Raw genomic sequence first — 15,831 nt, forward strand, 5'->3', positions numbered from 1 at the left:
AGCACTGCTGGGATATAAACTGAGCTCTCGCCTGCAACAAACCAAAATGCCTGAAGTAATGCTTGATCAAAAAATGAAACAAGTCTCCACTATTGGCACAAAGATGGGCAAATGTGATATAACATCAACTTAAATGTTGTCTGAAATTACTTTGATGTAGTCAGAGCTTTCTTTTTCTACCACTAACAAGTGGCTTGATGATGATCTGCCAAATTGGGGCACTGAAATATGGCATCTTAAACAGAAAGTCCTAGTCCATGAAGATTGCTCACAAAGAGACACCCTGGACATTTATGGCTTCCCTGAGCCATCTAAGATTATATATTTCATCCTTCTGCAGAACATTATTCCAGTCTAAATGTACAATATGCAGAACTACTTGAATTCCAAAGGGTGACTATAATTTAGACATTCAGGCAACTTAACCCAGAGAGACTATGGACTCTGATTGCATATCTGTTGTGTCATCAACATCCATGGACAATCCTTCACCCACCTAAGAAACATGTAGGTCCATCCGTACTCCATAGACAGACCATTCACATTTGAGCTTATTAATCCTAAAACACTAATACTACAAGGATGAAACTCCTGGTTCTGTGCACTAGTCCATGTAAATGGAAATATCAAATATGGTCTTTTAAACCCAGCTATCGTGACAGTTATGGCTGACAGCAAGATCACAGTGTTTTTAGAACCAGCCATTTTTGGAATCTTTCCAGCCAGCATCATGGGCCTGATGTACTATTAACTGTTCGCAAAATACTGGTTGCAATATGCAACCAGTATTTTTGCAGCCTGTGTCGTAATTTGAAACTATCCTATGCAAAAGTTGGTTAAAAAATGACCTATTTCCAGTGTGTCACAATTGAATGTACCTCATGAATATCAATGAGGCACATTGCTAATTGCAACACACAAGGAATTGTGGCCTACTGAGTCCAGCTGACCATATGTAATTCCAGAATGATTATGCCGAAAAAGTTTAAAAAAAAGAGGATGTTTAACAACAATTTAGTGTGTTAGATTGTGTAGTGACGTACAACAACTTCTCCATTAATCACAAGCTTGAACACAGTGCATCTTTGAAGTCTATTGACCCACACACCACTACAGGGGAAGGTTCCTCTACCGCATACCTACCAGGACAAATGGCCTAAACTAGAACCTCTGTTCACCATTAAGTTGCTTTTGAAGGGTTATCTTTTCATTGCCGTCCTGCGGAAGACCCTATTTCTAAGCATACGGTTCAAAACGTTGACAATGAAATAAAGTATGCGCTTAATGTAGATTGACTTTTACAAAGCAAAATGATGAGTTGACAAATTGGCCCCTTTTCTTAATAACTTTGAACATAATAGTTTACAAGCTCTCTTTGTTGTGCTATATATTGTACATTGTTTAATTGTCATCTAACTTTTACGAGCACTGCGTGAACACTCATGTAGTAGGTTGTTGTCTTACAATTCTTAAGTGTAGTATGTTTTGGCTAAGTGGTGGGTTGTTGGAAGTCACTGCACAATCTGCTAGGGTAGATTTTTGGACCCTTTACCAAATAGTTGGTTGTTAAATATAATTTTTGTTACTTTCCCAGTGAAATATTTTTGAAAACGAATATTGTACGGGGTCTGTGGTAGCCTGGGACATGGGTTTGCTATTCATGGAGCATTCAAGCTGGACAACTGCAATATTTGGAATATACGGTTGGATTCAAAACCCACTATGATGCGAGGATGGTGATTTTGGCATTAAGAGTGGACTTGCATAACAATTGCATCCATAATGCCTTGTAAACCTAACTGGAGGGACCACTTGGGGCAATATTTTGTTCTTTATTGAATAAACTCTGCAATGTTGCTATGAAAATTGCCACAATCATTTCCCTGTGAACAAGGGCTTTGATAGCCCGAAACGCGTCAGGAATTGAAAAGTTATTTAAATTGAATGAATTCACTGGATGTGTTTCACCTGATGCCAATTAAGTTAGCTTGGATCACAAGTGCGTCTCCAAGCTTAAGGCAAAACTGATGGTGATTATTAACGGCTGCCTCTTCATGGAGACTCACCACCGTAATTGTGCTGGGTCTGTGGTAGCCTGGTACATGGGTTTGCTACTCACGGAGCATTGAAGCTGGACATCGGCAATATTTGTAATATACGATTGGATTCAAAGCCCACTTTGGGGTGAGTATGATTATTTGTAATTAAGACGGAACTTGCAGAAATTTCACATCCATAATGCCTTGTAAACCTCATTGGAGGGACCACTTGGCACAATATTTTTTTTTTAATGAACTATGAAAATTGCCACAATAACTTATCTGTGAACAAGGGCTTTGATTGCCCGAAACGCGGAATTGAAAGCTATTTAAATTAAGTGAATTCACCGGATGTGTTTCACCCAATGCCAATAAAGTTAGCTTGAATATCGAGTGTATCTCCAAGCTTAAGGCAAAACTGATTTTATATATATATATATATATATATATACATATATATATATATATATATATATATATATATATATATATATATATATATATCCAACCAAAAAAGTCGCCTGCTGTAGAAGACACCACTTCACTGGTGAGTATTGCCACAGTTTGTTTATTCAGGAAACAGCAGCCTTCAGGCAATGCAGTGCACAAATAACATAGTCCAACCCAACGCGTTTCGCTGTAGCTTCATCTGGGGCATCGGACTTGAGCGTAACGGCAGTCTGTTTAAGGCGGGAACTCCTTTCATTCAGTTTATCTGCCTCGGGGGCGTGGCACGCACCCCGTGGCCAGCTGGTATTTTGAGTCCCACGTACTCATGTGATTTCATCTGCCATTAGTTCACAAATAATGAAAAGTATATCCGAGTGGATCGTGACTGGAAATGCTTTCTATGCCACTGGAAACTTCACACAAATAAACGGCATCAGTGTTCCTTAAGCTGATCCGCCGGTTGACAGAGCAGCAGGGGCGCAGAAACTGCACCTGGGCGTCTTCCGCGGCTCAGGCAAGCCGCATTACATCCAACCAAAAAAGTCGCCTGCTGTAGAAGACACCACTTCACTGGTGAGTATTGCCACAGTTTGTTTATTCAGGAAACAGAAGCCTTCAGGCAATGCAATGCACAAATAACATAGTCCAACCCAACGCGTTTCGCTGTAGCTTCATCTGGGGCATCGGACTTGAGCGTAACGGCAGTCTGTTTAAGGCGGGAACTCCTTTCATTCAGTTTATCTGCCTCGGGGGCGTGGCACGCACCCCGTGGCCAGCTGGTATTCTGAGTCCCACGTACTTCTCATGTGATTTCATCTGCCATTAGTTCACAAATAATGAAAAGTATATCCGAGTGGATCGTGACTGGAAATGCTTTCTATGCCACTGGAAACTTCACACAAATAAACGGCATCAGTGTTCCTTAAGCTGATCCGCCGGTTGACAGAGCAGCAGGGGCGCAGAAACTGCACCTGGGCGTCTTCCGCGGCTCAGGCAAGCCGCATTACATCCAACCAAAAAAGTCGCCTGCTGTAGAAGACACCACTTCACTGGTGAGTATTGCCACAGTTTGTTTATACAGGAAACAGCAGCCTTCAGGCAATGCAGTGCACAAATAACATAGTCCAACCCAACGCGTTTCGCTGTAGCTTCATCTGGGGCATCGGACTTGAGCGCAACGGCAGTCTGTTTAAGGCGGGAACTCCTTTCATTCAGTTTATCTGCCTCGGGGGCGTGGCACGCACCCCGTGGCCAGCTGGCATTTCCAGTCACGATCCACTCGGATATACTTTTCATTATTTGTGAACTAATGGCAGATGAAATCACATGAGGAGTACGTGGGACTCAAAATACCAGCTGGCCACGGGGTGCGTGCCACGCCCCCGAGGCAGATAAACTGAATGAAAGGAGTTCCCGCCTTAAACAGACTGCCGTTACGCTCAAGTCCGATGCCCCAGATGAAGCTACAGCGAAACGCGTTGGGTTGGACTATGTTATTTGTGCACTGCATTGCCTGAAGGCTGCTGTTTCCTGAATAAACAAACTGTGGCAATACTCACCAGTGAAGTGGTGTCTTCTACAGCAGGCGACTTTTTTGGTTGGATGTAATGCGGCTTGCCTGAGCCGCGGAAGACGCCCAGGTGCAGTTTCTGCGCCCCTGCTGCTCTGTCAACCGGCGGATCAGCTTAAGGAACACTGATGCCGTTTATTTGTGTGAAGTTTCCAGTGGCATAGAAAGCATTTCCAGTCACGATCCACTCGGATATACTTTTCATTATTTGTGAACTAATGGCAGATGAAATCACATGAGGAGTACGTGGGACTCAAAATACCAGCTGGCCACGGGGTGCGTACCACGCCCCCGAGGCAGATAAACTGAATGAAAGGAGTTCCTGCCTTAAACAGACTGCCGTTACGCTCAAGTCCGATGCCCCAGATGAAGCTACAGCGAAACGCGTTGGGTTGGACTATGTTATTTGTGCACTGCATTGCCTGAAGGCTGCTGTTTCCTAAATAAACAAACTGTGGCAATACTCACCAGTGAAGTGGTGTCTTCTACAGCAGGCGACTTTTTTGGTTGGATGTAATGCGGCTTGCCTGAGCCGCGGAAGACGCCCAGGTGCAGTTTCTGCGCCCCTGCTGCTCTGTCAACCGGCGGATCAGCTTAAGGAACACGGATGCCGTTTATTTGTGTGAAGTTTCCAGTGGCATAGAAAGCATTTCCAGTCACGATCCACTCGGATATACTTTTCATTATTTGTGAACTAATGGCAGATGAAATCACATGAGCAGTACGTGGGACTCAAAATACCAGCTGGCCACGGGGTGCGTGCCACGCCCCCGAGGCAGATAAACTGAATGAAAGGAGTTCCCGCCTTAAACAGACTGCTGTTACGCTCAAGTCCGATGCCCCAGATGAAGCTACAGCGAAACGCGTTGGGTTGGACTATGTTATTTGTGCACTGCATTGCCTGAAGGCTGCTGTTTCCTGAATAAACAAACTGTGGCAATACTCACCAGTGAAGTGGTGTCTTCTACAGCAGGCGACATTTTTGGTTGGATGTAATGCGGCTTGCCTGAGCCGCGGAAGACGCCCAGGTGCAGTTTCTGCGCCCCTGCTGCTCTGTCAACCGGCGGATCAGCTTAAGGAACACTGATGCCGTTTATTTGTGTGAAGTTTCCAGTGGCATAGAAAGCATTTCCAGTCACGATCCACTCGGATATACTTTTCATTATTTGTGAACTAATAGCAGATGAAATCACATGAGGAGTACGTGGGACTCAAAATACCAGCTGGCCACGGGGTGCGTGCCACGCCCCCGAGGCAGATAAACTGAAAGGAGTTCCCGCCTTAAACAGACTGCCGTTACGCTCAAGTCCGATGCCCCAGATGAAACTACAGCGAAACGCGTTGGGTTGGACTATGTTATTTGTGCACTGCATTGCCTGAAGGCTGCTGTTTCCTGAATAAACAAACTGTGGCAATACTCACCAGTGAAGTGGTGTCTTCTACAGCAGGCGACTTTTTTGGTTGGATGTAATGCGGCTTGCCTGAGCCGCGGAAGACGCCCAGGTGCAGTTTCTGCGCCCCTGCTGCTCTGTCAACCGGCGGATCAGCTTAAGGAACACTGATGCCGTTTATTTGTGTGAAGTTTCCAGTGGCATAGAAAGCATTTCCAGTCACGATCCACTCGAATATACTTTTCATTATTTGTGAACTAATGGCAGATGAAATCACATGAGGAGTACGTGGGACTCAAAATACCAGCTGGCCACGGGGTGCGTGCCACGCCCCCGAGGCAGATAAACTGAATGAAAGGAGTTCCCGCCTTAAACAGACTGCCGTTACACTCAAGTCCGATGCCCCAGATGAAGCTACAGCGAAACGCGTTGGGTTGGACTATGTTATTTGTGCACTGCATTGCCTGAAGGCTGCTGTTTCCTGAATAAACAAACTGTGGCAATACTCACCAGTGAAGTGGTGTCTTCTACAGCAGGCGACTTTTTTGGTTGGATATATATATATATATATACAGATTCTGAGGCACCGCCAAGTGTATATTTAAACTGAGATCAGCATACCCCCATGTCAGTGATTGCTTTTAAACAACGTAGTTAAAAAAATACAACCTGCTTTCTTTTAAAGAAAATTGGATGGGTTTTAAAAAAAGTAAAGTATAAGTTTAATTTTAAATAAGAGATAGGCAGGGGTCCATTGAGCATGGCATGCCACCTGCTTTGAGGAGGTAGCAAACGATTAATGTATTGTGGTCGGAGATTGGCCTCAAAACATTAACACATAGCAATCCGGTTCAGTATTTGGAAAGAAACCCATAAACATGTCACTTCCAATTGCCCTATTAGAATTTGGCTGCAAACCTAAATTGCAATTCAGTAATACGTTACTAAATCTCAATTTAGTTTTGTACATATGGTATTAAGGTATTAATGTCAGCAAGTAAGATAACCTGGAGGGGACTAGTATTAATGTGTGTGACTCCACCAATCACCAACATGAAATGCTTATCTGACCAAGCTAGCCTAGAAACCTCTACACAAATCCGACCAACAGGAGACAACTATCCCTCCTATATGTCCATGGGAGGAACAATTAGCCATTGCCATGAGCCAAGATGAAACAGGACACTTGGTGGCACACCCAGCAGAAATCACTGAGCCTTTAATACTTTCCATGAAAAACTCTGGAATTCTGATGAGGCTAAGTTAAAAATAGAAAAGGAAAATTGTCTTCAACTTCCTTGAAATACCCAACTTAAATGACTGGGGTAGAATAATAATAGATGGTAAGATTACAATGGATGGGGTTCAAAAGACCATTCCTGACCTCCAGATCCTGTATGTAAGATGGATTCTCAGGGGAATTTTACAAGTCATTTTAAAAGAAGCAGAGATGACTATGTCACTAAGACACATATGCAGCTGGGCTGTTATAATTCTTCTCCCCAGAGAAGAGAATGAAGCACAGGAATACATGAGGTATAACCTTATCTTGCCCCAAAGTTATCTCCTCTTTTATACACTACTCCCACAAATGATTTGCGTAACAATGATATCTCTAGAAATATAATGAGAACACCAGTGAACCCACTATGGAACTCAAAGGATACAAAAATTGATGTATTACATGTCCACCTGAGGCCAAAAAGTAATTCAACCTTGTTGAATGGAAGATTTATATTTCAGACACTAAATAGAATCAGCCTAGGTCAAGCCTTCACATCTACAATCAAATGGTTGCTCAAGTAAATTTCAGTGACTTTGTCATACCTCATTCTGATCAAATAAGGCATTAGACAGGATAAGAGTGCCCACCTCCCCACTTCTATTCTGTTTCGTGCTAGAGCAAGACTCCTGTACCCCTCAGAATGATGGCGATGCAAGCAGTTGTGGCATGGCATTATTCACATTTTTGGCATTATAATGCTCGGGAGCCACATTTAAAGGTCATGTAGGCCACTTAAACATCTATAGCATGACAAGCAATTACACTCTCAGCCGGAGTGGTCATATTCTATAACTTGTCGGACATAGTAGAAATGTCCAATCATAGATGAAGGTGGTTTGTCACATTGATGGCAGTTACAAAAACTTGCATTTTACGACACTGAAGAAAAAGCACGGCCCAGGCGTTAAAAGAGTGACTGATTGAATTAACCAGAGTGGCTGCATATGAAAATATTTTTTTATAACCACATAAGTGAAAAAAGAAAAAAAAGTTGCTCCCAAAAGGCTCAATCTCAGAACTCAAATAATTCAACATCTTGCACAGATCATGAGAGATTCTGGAGTCAATTACAAAGATATGCTGATAACTGTTCCAAAAACCATCAAACATACATGACATCCTCGTCCTTAGAAATTGTCTATCTCGCCTGCAACAAAACTAACTTAAAATAACTATCTCTTCAGGATTCTTGAGAAGACAGACTGTCTGCTACTATCCAAACCAGCAAAAAAACGGACCCAGCCCTTCTAATTACATTGATCTAAGTAGATTCCCCCCTTATGCAGTCATATGAACTAAATCTAAGTTTCATGACTGGTTCATGCTCGCATCAACAACATAACAAAGCCATCACTTCCCCACCTCAACTGCCACAATACATTTGATATCTTATCACCACTGAACAAAATAGCAATCCATGTCCTTGTCGCATCCAGGCTTGATGTCAGGTAATGCAAGTTAGGCAGGTGCGACCTTCTCTTGTGTACCCAAGGGAGAGAAGCTTTACATTCTGCTGCAGGGCCAATTCATGCAGCAGAAAATATTATAACCACATCATACTTATTTTACCAAGCCTTCCCTAATTACCAATGTCAGTCAGACACTGCACAACACATACCTTCCTTTGACAAATGATTCACCAGTTCTGGAGGCTTCAGAGGGTTGGGAAGCAAAGATTCTATTCTCTTGGAAGTACAAACATGTAAGACTGACATATTCAGCAAGCAATCTTTCTCTGGAGCTACTGTAGCAACATGGAACTCAGTGTCAGTATCTATAAGGAGCCAGACTCCTCCTTTACTAATCAGGAAACAACTCAAAACTCAGCTACTCAAGAACATTCTGAGATTTTGACCTCTGCTACAACCTATTTATTTGTCTCCTAAATCCTGGGATGTTTGGATTCACTTGCCTCTCATTTATCCTTCTGTCAGAAAATTAATGTGCAGTATTTTAATATTTACCTTTCATTATTCCATCCCAGGATGTAACCTTCAGTGGATTATCATCATTGGTTCGCATGTAAAGCGTCACTTCATATGTCTATTGCTGTTGAACTATAGAATGTATTGAATTAATAATTTAATACATTTTGTTTTGTAGACCTGAACTAGGTCGCAACTCTGAGTAGGAAAATGTGGCAAAGTGTAGCAAATTTTGGATAGAAGTATCAGAAAGAGTATTACTGTCTGTCCAAATTTTGAGCGAGCTGCTGTCTCTTCCTTCTTGTTGACGAAGTTCCACCCAGTTAGAAATGTAAGGGAGAAAATTACGAGTTTCTATAAGAATGCCGTTGAAAAAATGTCAGAAACTCTGCCTGAGAAAACAATTCGCAATCATTTAAGACAGGCTTTTACAAAAAGACATTTGGCAGAGTGCGTAGGTTTTAAGCAATGAAGCACTTGTCAGTCTGGCCTGCCCAATCTTTTAGTGAGAAACCAAAATATAGATATCTGACAAACATGCACACATCAATCATTAATAGGGATGTGTTCATTTTTCTTTGAATCTATTTATATTTTGCTTATATTAACAGCCTGCTAGAACATTATGCAAACCTTGTGTTCTTGTGCACTTTCGCATATATTTGTTGTTCTTATTACAGCTTGCTCTTTATCTTTAAGTTCTTGTTCCAGTACAGCAGTCCGTGTCGTTAACTGATTAACAAGTTTCTCTTTCTCGTGACACTCGCTGTCTAGGGTTGAATTTTCTCTTCTAAGTGAATTCACTTCTTGTTTTGTTCTTTGGTAGTCCTGTAATACAGAAATAGAGGTAAACACTATTATGTTTGTATATTACAAAACATCATTTTGAGCACCAAAAGAATAAGACGTGCCTAACGAAAAATGACAATGAGAGTAAACTGAGACTATTCTAATTCTGTAATACCTGTACCGTTCAACGAGTGCCATATTCACTTAAACAGACAAAAGAATTCTCTTTTATTTTCAGACAGTCTATTTTTCTAGTATGAGATGACTGCTTATCCTTACCAGGATAATCTGATTTGCTTATTTTGTAATGTAGCCTACTTTTGCCCCCCCCCCCCCTCAATTAAATCTACGGCTAAGTCGAGGTTTCCTTTGTCCAGGTTTAACCTTGATGTACATCCACGTATTTTCTGGCTTAATATATTTAAATGTTAAAACAGATTCACATAATCACTGCCATGACTGTGAACCAATTGTTACTTACAATGTAAGCATGTGTTTATTGCATGTAGTGCTGCAGACTGTCTCTCTGTCTTTTTTCCAAGGCCTGACTCGGTAATACACTTAATGTTAAGCTTGCTCTCATATTATATAGACAGGACCAAGCTTTTTTGTTGCTTTTGCACAGCATCATAAATTGCAAAACACGCCTAAGGTAGCTAACCCACCCCAGGCCACAACCCACCCGCACGATGGGCACATATATGGTTTTTCTTGGGAACATATCTACAGCACAAATCTGCAATGCTGCCACATGGTTCACTCTACACACTTTCACAAAGCATTGCATCGTGGATTTTCTTGCATGTCAACAAGCTAGAGTAGGTTAAACTGTCATCAGACCTCTGTTTCAAACCTCTGCATGTGCCACTCGTTACCCACCTCTTAAGGGAGAGAAGCTTTACAGAAGACCACTGCGCCTCCGGCCTGGTCGCCCCCTCTGCCTACCTGCTGCCCGCTGCCTACCTGTTTTCACTGCCGCTGCCCCAGCCGCCGCAGGGCCGCCCTCCAAGCCTCTGCCTTCCAGTTTCTACCGCCGCTGCCCCAGCCGCCGCAGGGCGACCCTCCAAGCCTCTGCCTTCCAGTTTTTACCGCCGCTGCCCCAGCCGCCGCAGGGCCACCCACCAAGCCCGACTTCCATTTTCCCGCTGCTGCCAGCCTGCGGCCCCACCCCCCCGCCAGCCGATTGGTCAGCCCGCTCCCACCTCCCCGCAGACCCTCCCTACCGGCTCCCTTCTTATGAGGCCCCCGGAGCGACTGCGCAGCGGACGCGCGCAGCGGGAGCGTCGATTGTGCGCCGAAGGCGCGCCAAAGGCAAGCCCGTCTGCGCCGGTCCGCGCCTGGACCGCGCCCAGTGCCAGGACCCCTGGGCCGCGCAGACACCAGCCCACCCGCCGGACCTACGACGCCGCCACCCTCAACGCTCTCAACACCGGCCGAATCCCGGGATGCTACCGAGCCACCCCGAGACGAACCCACGGACCCTTCAGCTGCCACGCCTGCAAGTTCACCTGCATCCGGACCTGTCCCGCACCAACACCCGCCAAGCCGAACACCAGCAGCAACCACCTGAAGTGCATCCTCCTCAACACCCGCTCCGTCCACAGACACGCCATCGAACTCTGGAACCTCCTCGACACCACAGCCCCTGACGTCGCCTTCCTCACGGAAACCTGGATGAACGACTCCTCAGCGCCCGCCATCGCCATCCCAGAGGGCTACAAGATCACCCGAAGAGACCGCGACAACCAGACTGAAGGAGGCATCGCCATCATCTACAGGGACACCATCCGCATCAAGACCAACACCGACGACACCCTGACAACCGCCGAACACCTGCACTTCCAGATCCACACGGACCCCAAAACCACCCTCAGAGGCACCCTGATCTACCGACCCCCGGGACCACGCACACAATTCAGCGAGGACATCGCCGACTTCATCAGCCCGCATGCCCTCCCCTCCGCTGACTAGGGGGACATCAACTTCCACCTGGAGAACGACAACGACCGCAACACCATCACCCTGCTCGACAACCTCGCCAACCTCGGTCTCAAGCAGCTGGTGTCCACCCCCACCCACCTCGCTGGACACACACTCGACGCCGCCGTCTTCTCATCCAGCAAAGACATCGCCTTCAGCCACGCCACCGGACTCCACTGGACGGACCACAGCTGCGTCCACTTCACCTTCAAAAGAACGACGATCCACCACCACCAGCAACAGGTTGCTCGAAGAGGCTGGAACAAGATCACAGCCGACCAGCTCGCCGCTTCCCTGAGCCAGCACCCTCCCGCCAGCTCAGCGAACCCCAGCCAGGCCGCCGACAACCTCACGGAGTGGATGAGCAACTGCGCGGACAAACTCACCCCACTGAGGACCCCGCCGAGCAGACCCGGCAGCAAGAAGGCCCCATGGTTCACCGACGAACTCAAGAGCTCCAAGAAGAACTGCCGAGCCCTCGAGAAAGCCTGGAGAAGGGAACCAACTCCGGACAACATGACCACCCTCAAGCTTGCCACCCGGAAGCACCACCAACTGATCCGCGCCACCAAGAAAACTGCATTCAAGGTCCGGCTGGACAACAACGCACACAACTGCAAGGAACTCTTCAACATCGTGAAAGAGCTCTCCAACCCCAACGCCGGAAACAACGACATCACCCCATCGCAAGACCTCTGCAACTCCCTCGCCTCCTACTTCCACAACAAGATCGCGGACATACACAACAGCTTCAGCACTCAACCGACGCACGCCACGACCGAACCACCGCCCCCCACCACCACCCTCCACGCCTGGACTCCGATCAGCACCGAAGACACCGTCCGCATGATGAACTCCATCCACTCCAGATCTCCAACCAACCCCTGCCCTCACCACGTCTTCAACAAGGCCGACGCTGTCATCGCACCCCACCTGCGGGACATCATCAACACCTCTTTCGACACCGCCACCTTCCCGGAGAGCTGGAAGCACGCCGAACTCAGCGCCCTACTCAAGAAACCTACAGCGGACCCCACCAAACTCAAGAATTACCGCCCCATCTTGCTCCTCCCGTTTCCAGCCAAAGTCATCGAGAAGACCGTCAACAAACAGCTGGCCGCCTTCCTCGAGACGAATGGATCCCTCAACCCCTCACAGTCTGGCTTCCGAGCCAACCACAGCACCGAGACCACCCTCATCGCTGCCACCGATGACATCCGAGCCCTGATGGACAACGGAGAAACAGCGGCCCTCATCCTCCTAGACCTCTCCGCGGCATTCGACACTGTTTGCCACCGCACCCTAGCGCAGCGCCTCAGCAACGTCGGAATCCAGGAGAAGGCACTGGAATGGATCATCTCCTTCCTCGACGGAAGAACACAGAGAGTCCGTCTACCACCGTACAAGTCAGAGGCCACCAAAGTCATCTGCGGCGTCCCTCAAGGATCCTCGCTGAGCCCCACCCTCTTCAACGTCTACATGAGCCCCCTCGCGGCCATCGCACGCCAACACAACCTCAACATCATCTCCTACGCTGACTATACCCAGCTGATTCTCTCCCTCACCAACGACCACGCCACCGCCAGAGCCAACCTTCACGAAGGGATGAAAGACGTAGCCGAGTGGATGACAACCAGCCGCCTGAAACTGAACTCAGACAAGACGGAAGTCCTCATCCTAGGCTCCTCGCCCTCCGCCTGGGACGACTCCTGGTGGCCCCCCACCCTGGGCACCGCACCCAAACCGACAGACCACGCACGCAACCTGGGCTTCATCCTGGACTCCTCCCTCTCCATGACCAGACAAGTCAACGCCGTCTCCGCGTCCTGTTTTAACATCCTGCGCATGCTACGGAAGATCTTCCGGTGGATCCCCACTGAGACCAGGAAGACGGTCACCCAGGCCCTCGTCACCAGCCGACTGGACTACGGCAACGCCCTTTACGCCGGAACCACCACCAAGCTCCCGAAGAGACTCCAGCGGATCCAGAACGCCTCAGCCAGACTCATCCTCGACATCCCCCGACGCAGCCACATCTCCGGACATCTGAGAGACCTGCACTGGCTCCCCGTCAACAAGAGAATCACCTTCCGTCTCCTCACCCACGCACACAAAGCCCTACACGACCAAGGCCCGAGCTACCTCAACAACCGCCTCAACTTCTACGCTCCCAAACGCCACCTCCGATCGACCAACCACGCCCTCGCCGCCGTCCCCTGCATCCGAAGAGCGACAACAGGAGGAAGGTCCTTCTCCTACCTGGCCGCCAAGACCTGGAACTCCCTCCCTCCCGACCTGCGCCTGACCCAAGACCACCTCTCCTTCAGGAAGAAGCTCAAGACCTGGCTGTTCGAGCAGTAGCAGCCCCCCTCCGCCCCCCCAAGCGCCTTGAGACCCTCCGGGTAAGTAGTGCGCTCTACAAATGTCTTTGATTGATTGATTGATTGAAGATGCTAAATATAAGCATTTATAGCCGCACATGTTATGAACAGATTACATTACTTACCCTGTAAGCATCTATTTGTCTCATGTAGTGCTGTAGATTCACATGCGCCCACCACTCCTCCCCAGAAGTCAGCTACAGATCTCTTCACCCTTCAGAATTGCTTTCACTTCAAACATGGGCAGTATCTCACTCTAGTCACTACGCCATACCTTCTCTCACCCATTGTGCAGAAAAATCTAACAGTGGAGTTGGTGCCCATGCATGTTCATGACCAGAGGAGAAGTCATCAAGACCTCGTGGCTAAAAAGACTCTTTCAAAGAAAAACAAGATGCAACAGTTCAAGCCCAACACTAAATGGCAGGAATATGCAGGGCATGTATTGCTACTACCGCGCATGCTACATGATTGTCTAATGGCAAACTGCACCCTATGAGGCAAATCACTGATCACAGCTATGAGTCTTTCCACTGTAAAATAAGAAACTATGGGGCACATGTATCAAGCAAAATACTGGTCGCAAACGGGCCTATTCTCAGAATCAGCCCGTTTGCGACCAATATTGAACAATTTGGGGTGCATCAAGCCTAAGCAAATTGCAAAATAGGTAATCGCATAAATTGCGATTACCTATTTTGCAAATGCCTTTAAGGAATCGAATTTTGCGATTTCATAAATGCAATGCAGCAAGCATGAAAAAATTGTGACCCTGCTTTAAGGATTCGCAAATTACCACCAACTTCAAGTTGGTGGTAATTAGCAAATCCTTGGAAAAATGCTCAAAAAAAGTGCTTTTTTCTATGTGCCATGTGGTGTACGCACATGCTCTTAGGACATGTATGTGCGCCACATGTGCACACTTTACTGTATTGGGGTGTATCAGGGTGGCCTTTCGGCCCCATATCACTCTTGCAAATTGCATAGTACCAAATGCCATTCCATTCATTCCAATCGGCCTCTAGGCCCATATGAATGACTGAGTAGCCCTTCCTTAATTGTGAATCGCAATTTGCGATTCGCCATTAAGGATTGTGTAGGAATCACTAATATTTAAGCGAAACCTACATGCATAGGCAATAGTAATTCCTTAATAGTGATTCCTTAATAGTCGCTATTAAGGAATCGCAAGTGTCTAGATTGATGCATGAGCCGCTAAGGGCCCAATGTATTATTCCGATTTGCCAGCCAAAGATATGCTCTTTGCACAGGTCTGGTTTGCAAATGATATTTGTGGTGCGACCTAGGTACTAATATGTTGCATTGCAAATTGGCTGCTTGAAGGGGTGGCAAAATAACCTGCCTAATGGATATTTATTAGGCAGGCCCAATTTCTGATCCCCTATGAATGTTTGCCAATGCAGGAATGGAGGCCTGCAAGCAGCTGCAGACCTGTGTCTCTGCATTTGCTTTCCAACAGAGAAAACATTTTTTGTTTTAAAAGCATCCCATGCCCATGAAAGAGCGAAGTGCTCGTGTTAAACATTTTTTTTTTAAAAAGGTCTCCCTTTGGGAAGACATAAGGCGGGGAGCAGTGGTCATCCGAAGGCCACTGACATGATTCACAATGGGAAAGCAGTCTCAAGGGTGTAATTTTTCTTCTTTGCAAATCATTACAACTTAAACTTGGCCATTGGTAACTCAGCAGTGGTTGCAGTCACGAAACACTAATACATCCCTTTACAAATCGCACATAAAAGGTTAGAGCTCCTTTCATGCACCATCCAATTTGTGACTCGTAAAGGATCACAAAGCCATTTTAGGAATCGGAAAAAGATCGCAACTCATAAAATGGCTTTTGTACATAAGGAAAATTCTTCCAACATTCCCTAATCCTGTGTTTTTGTGGATCGCAGGGTCTGAGACTGCAAAATGGTTTGCATATCGGGCCCTCTCTCTTGACCAATTTATTTCTACCACAGTTCACGCTTCATATACCTGTTGGTTTGAAATACTGGTCA

At 46.5% G+C, this 15,831-nt stretch overlaps 1 protein-coding gene across 1 annotated transcript in view; it reads right to left on the reverse strand.

Moving 5' to 3' along the window:
* The window catches only part of LOC147727114 (spindle assembly abnormal protein 6 homolog), a 574,453-nt gene that overhangs the window by 280,574 nt on the left and 278,048 nt on the right, over window positions 1-15,831 (reverse strand). Inside the window, exon 9 of the mRNA XM_086961156.1 lies at window positions 9,294-9,488. Coding sequence (XP_086817282.1) covers window positions 9,294-9,488 — 195 coding nt within the window. The remainder of the gene's footprint in view (window positions 1-9,293; window positions 9,489-15,831) is intronic.

Source organism: Lissotriton vulgaris, chromosome 3_1 (assembly GCF_964263255.1).
Source record: "Lissotriton vulgaris chromosome 3_1, aLisVul1.2, whole genome shotgun sequence".
NCBI classification, from domain to species: Eukaryota; Metazoa; Chordata; class Amphibia; order Caudata; family Salamandridae; genus Lissotriton; species Lissotriton vulgaris.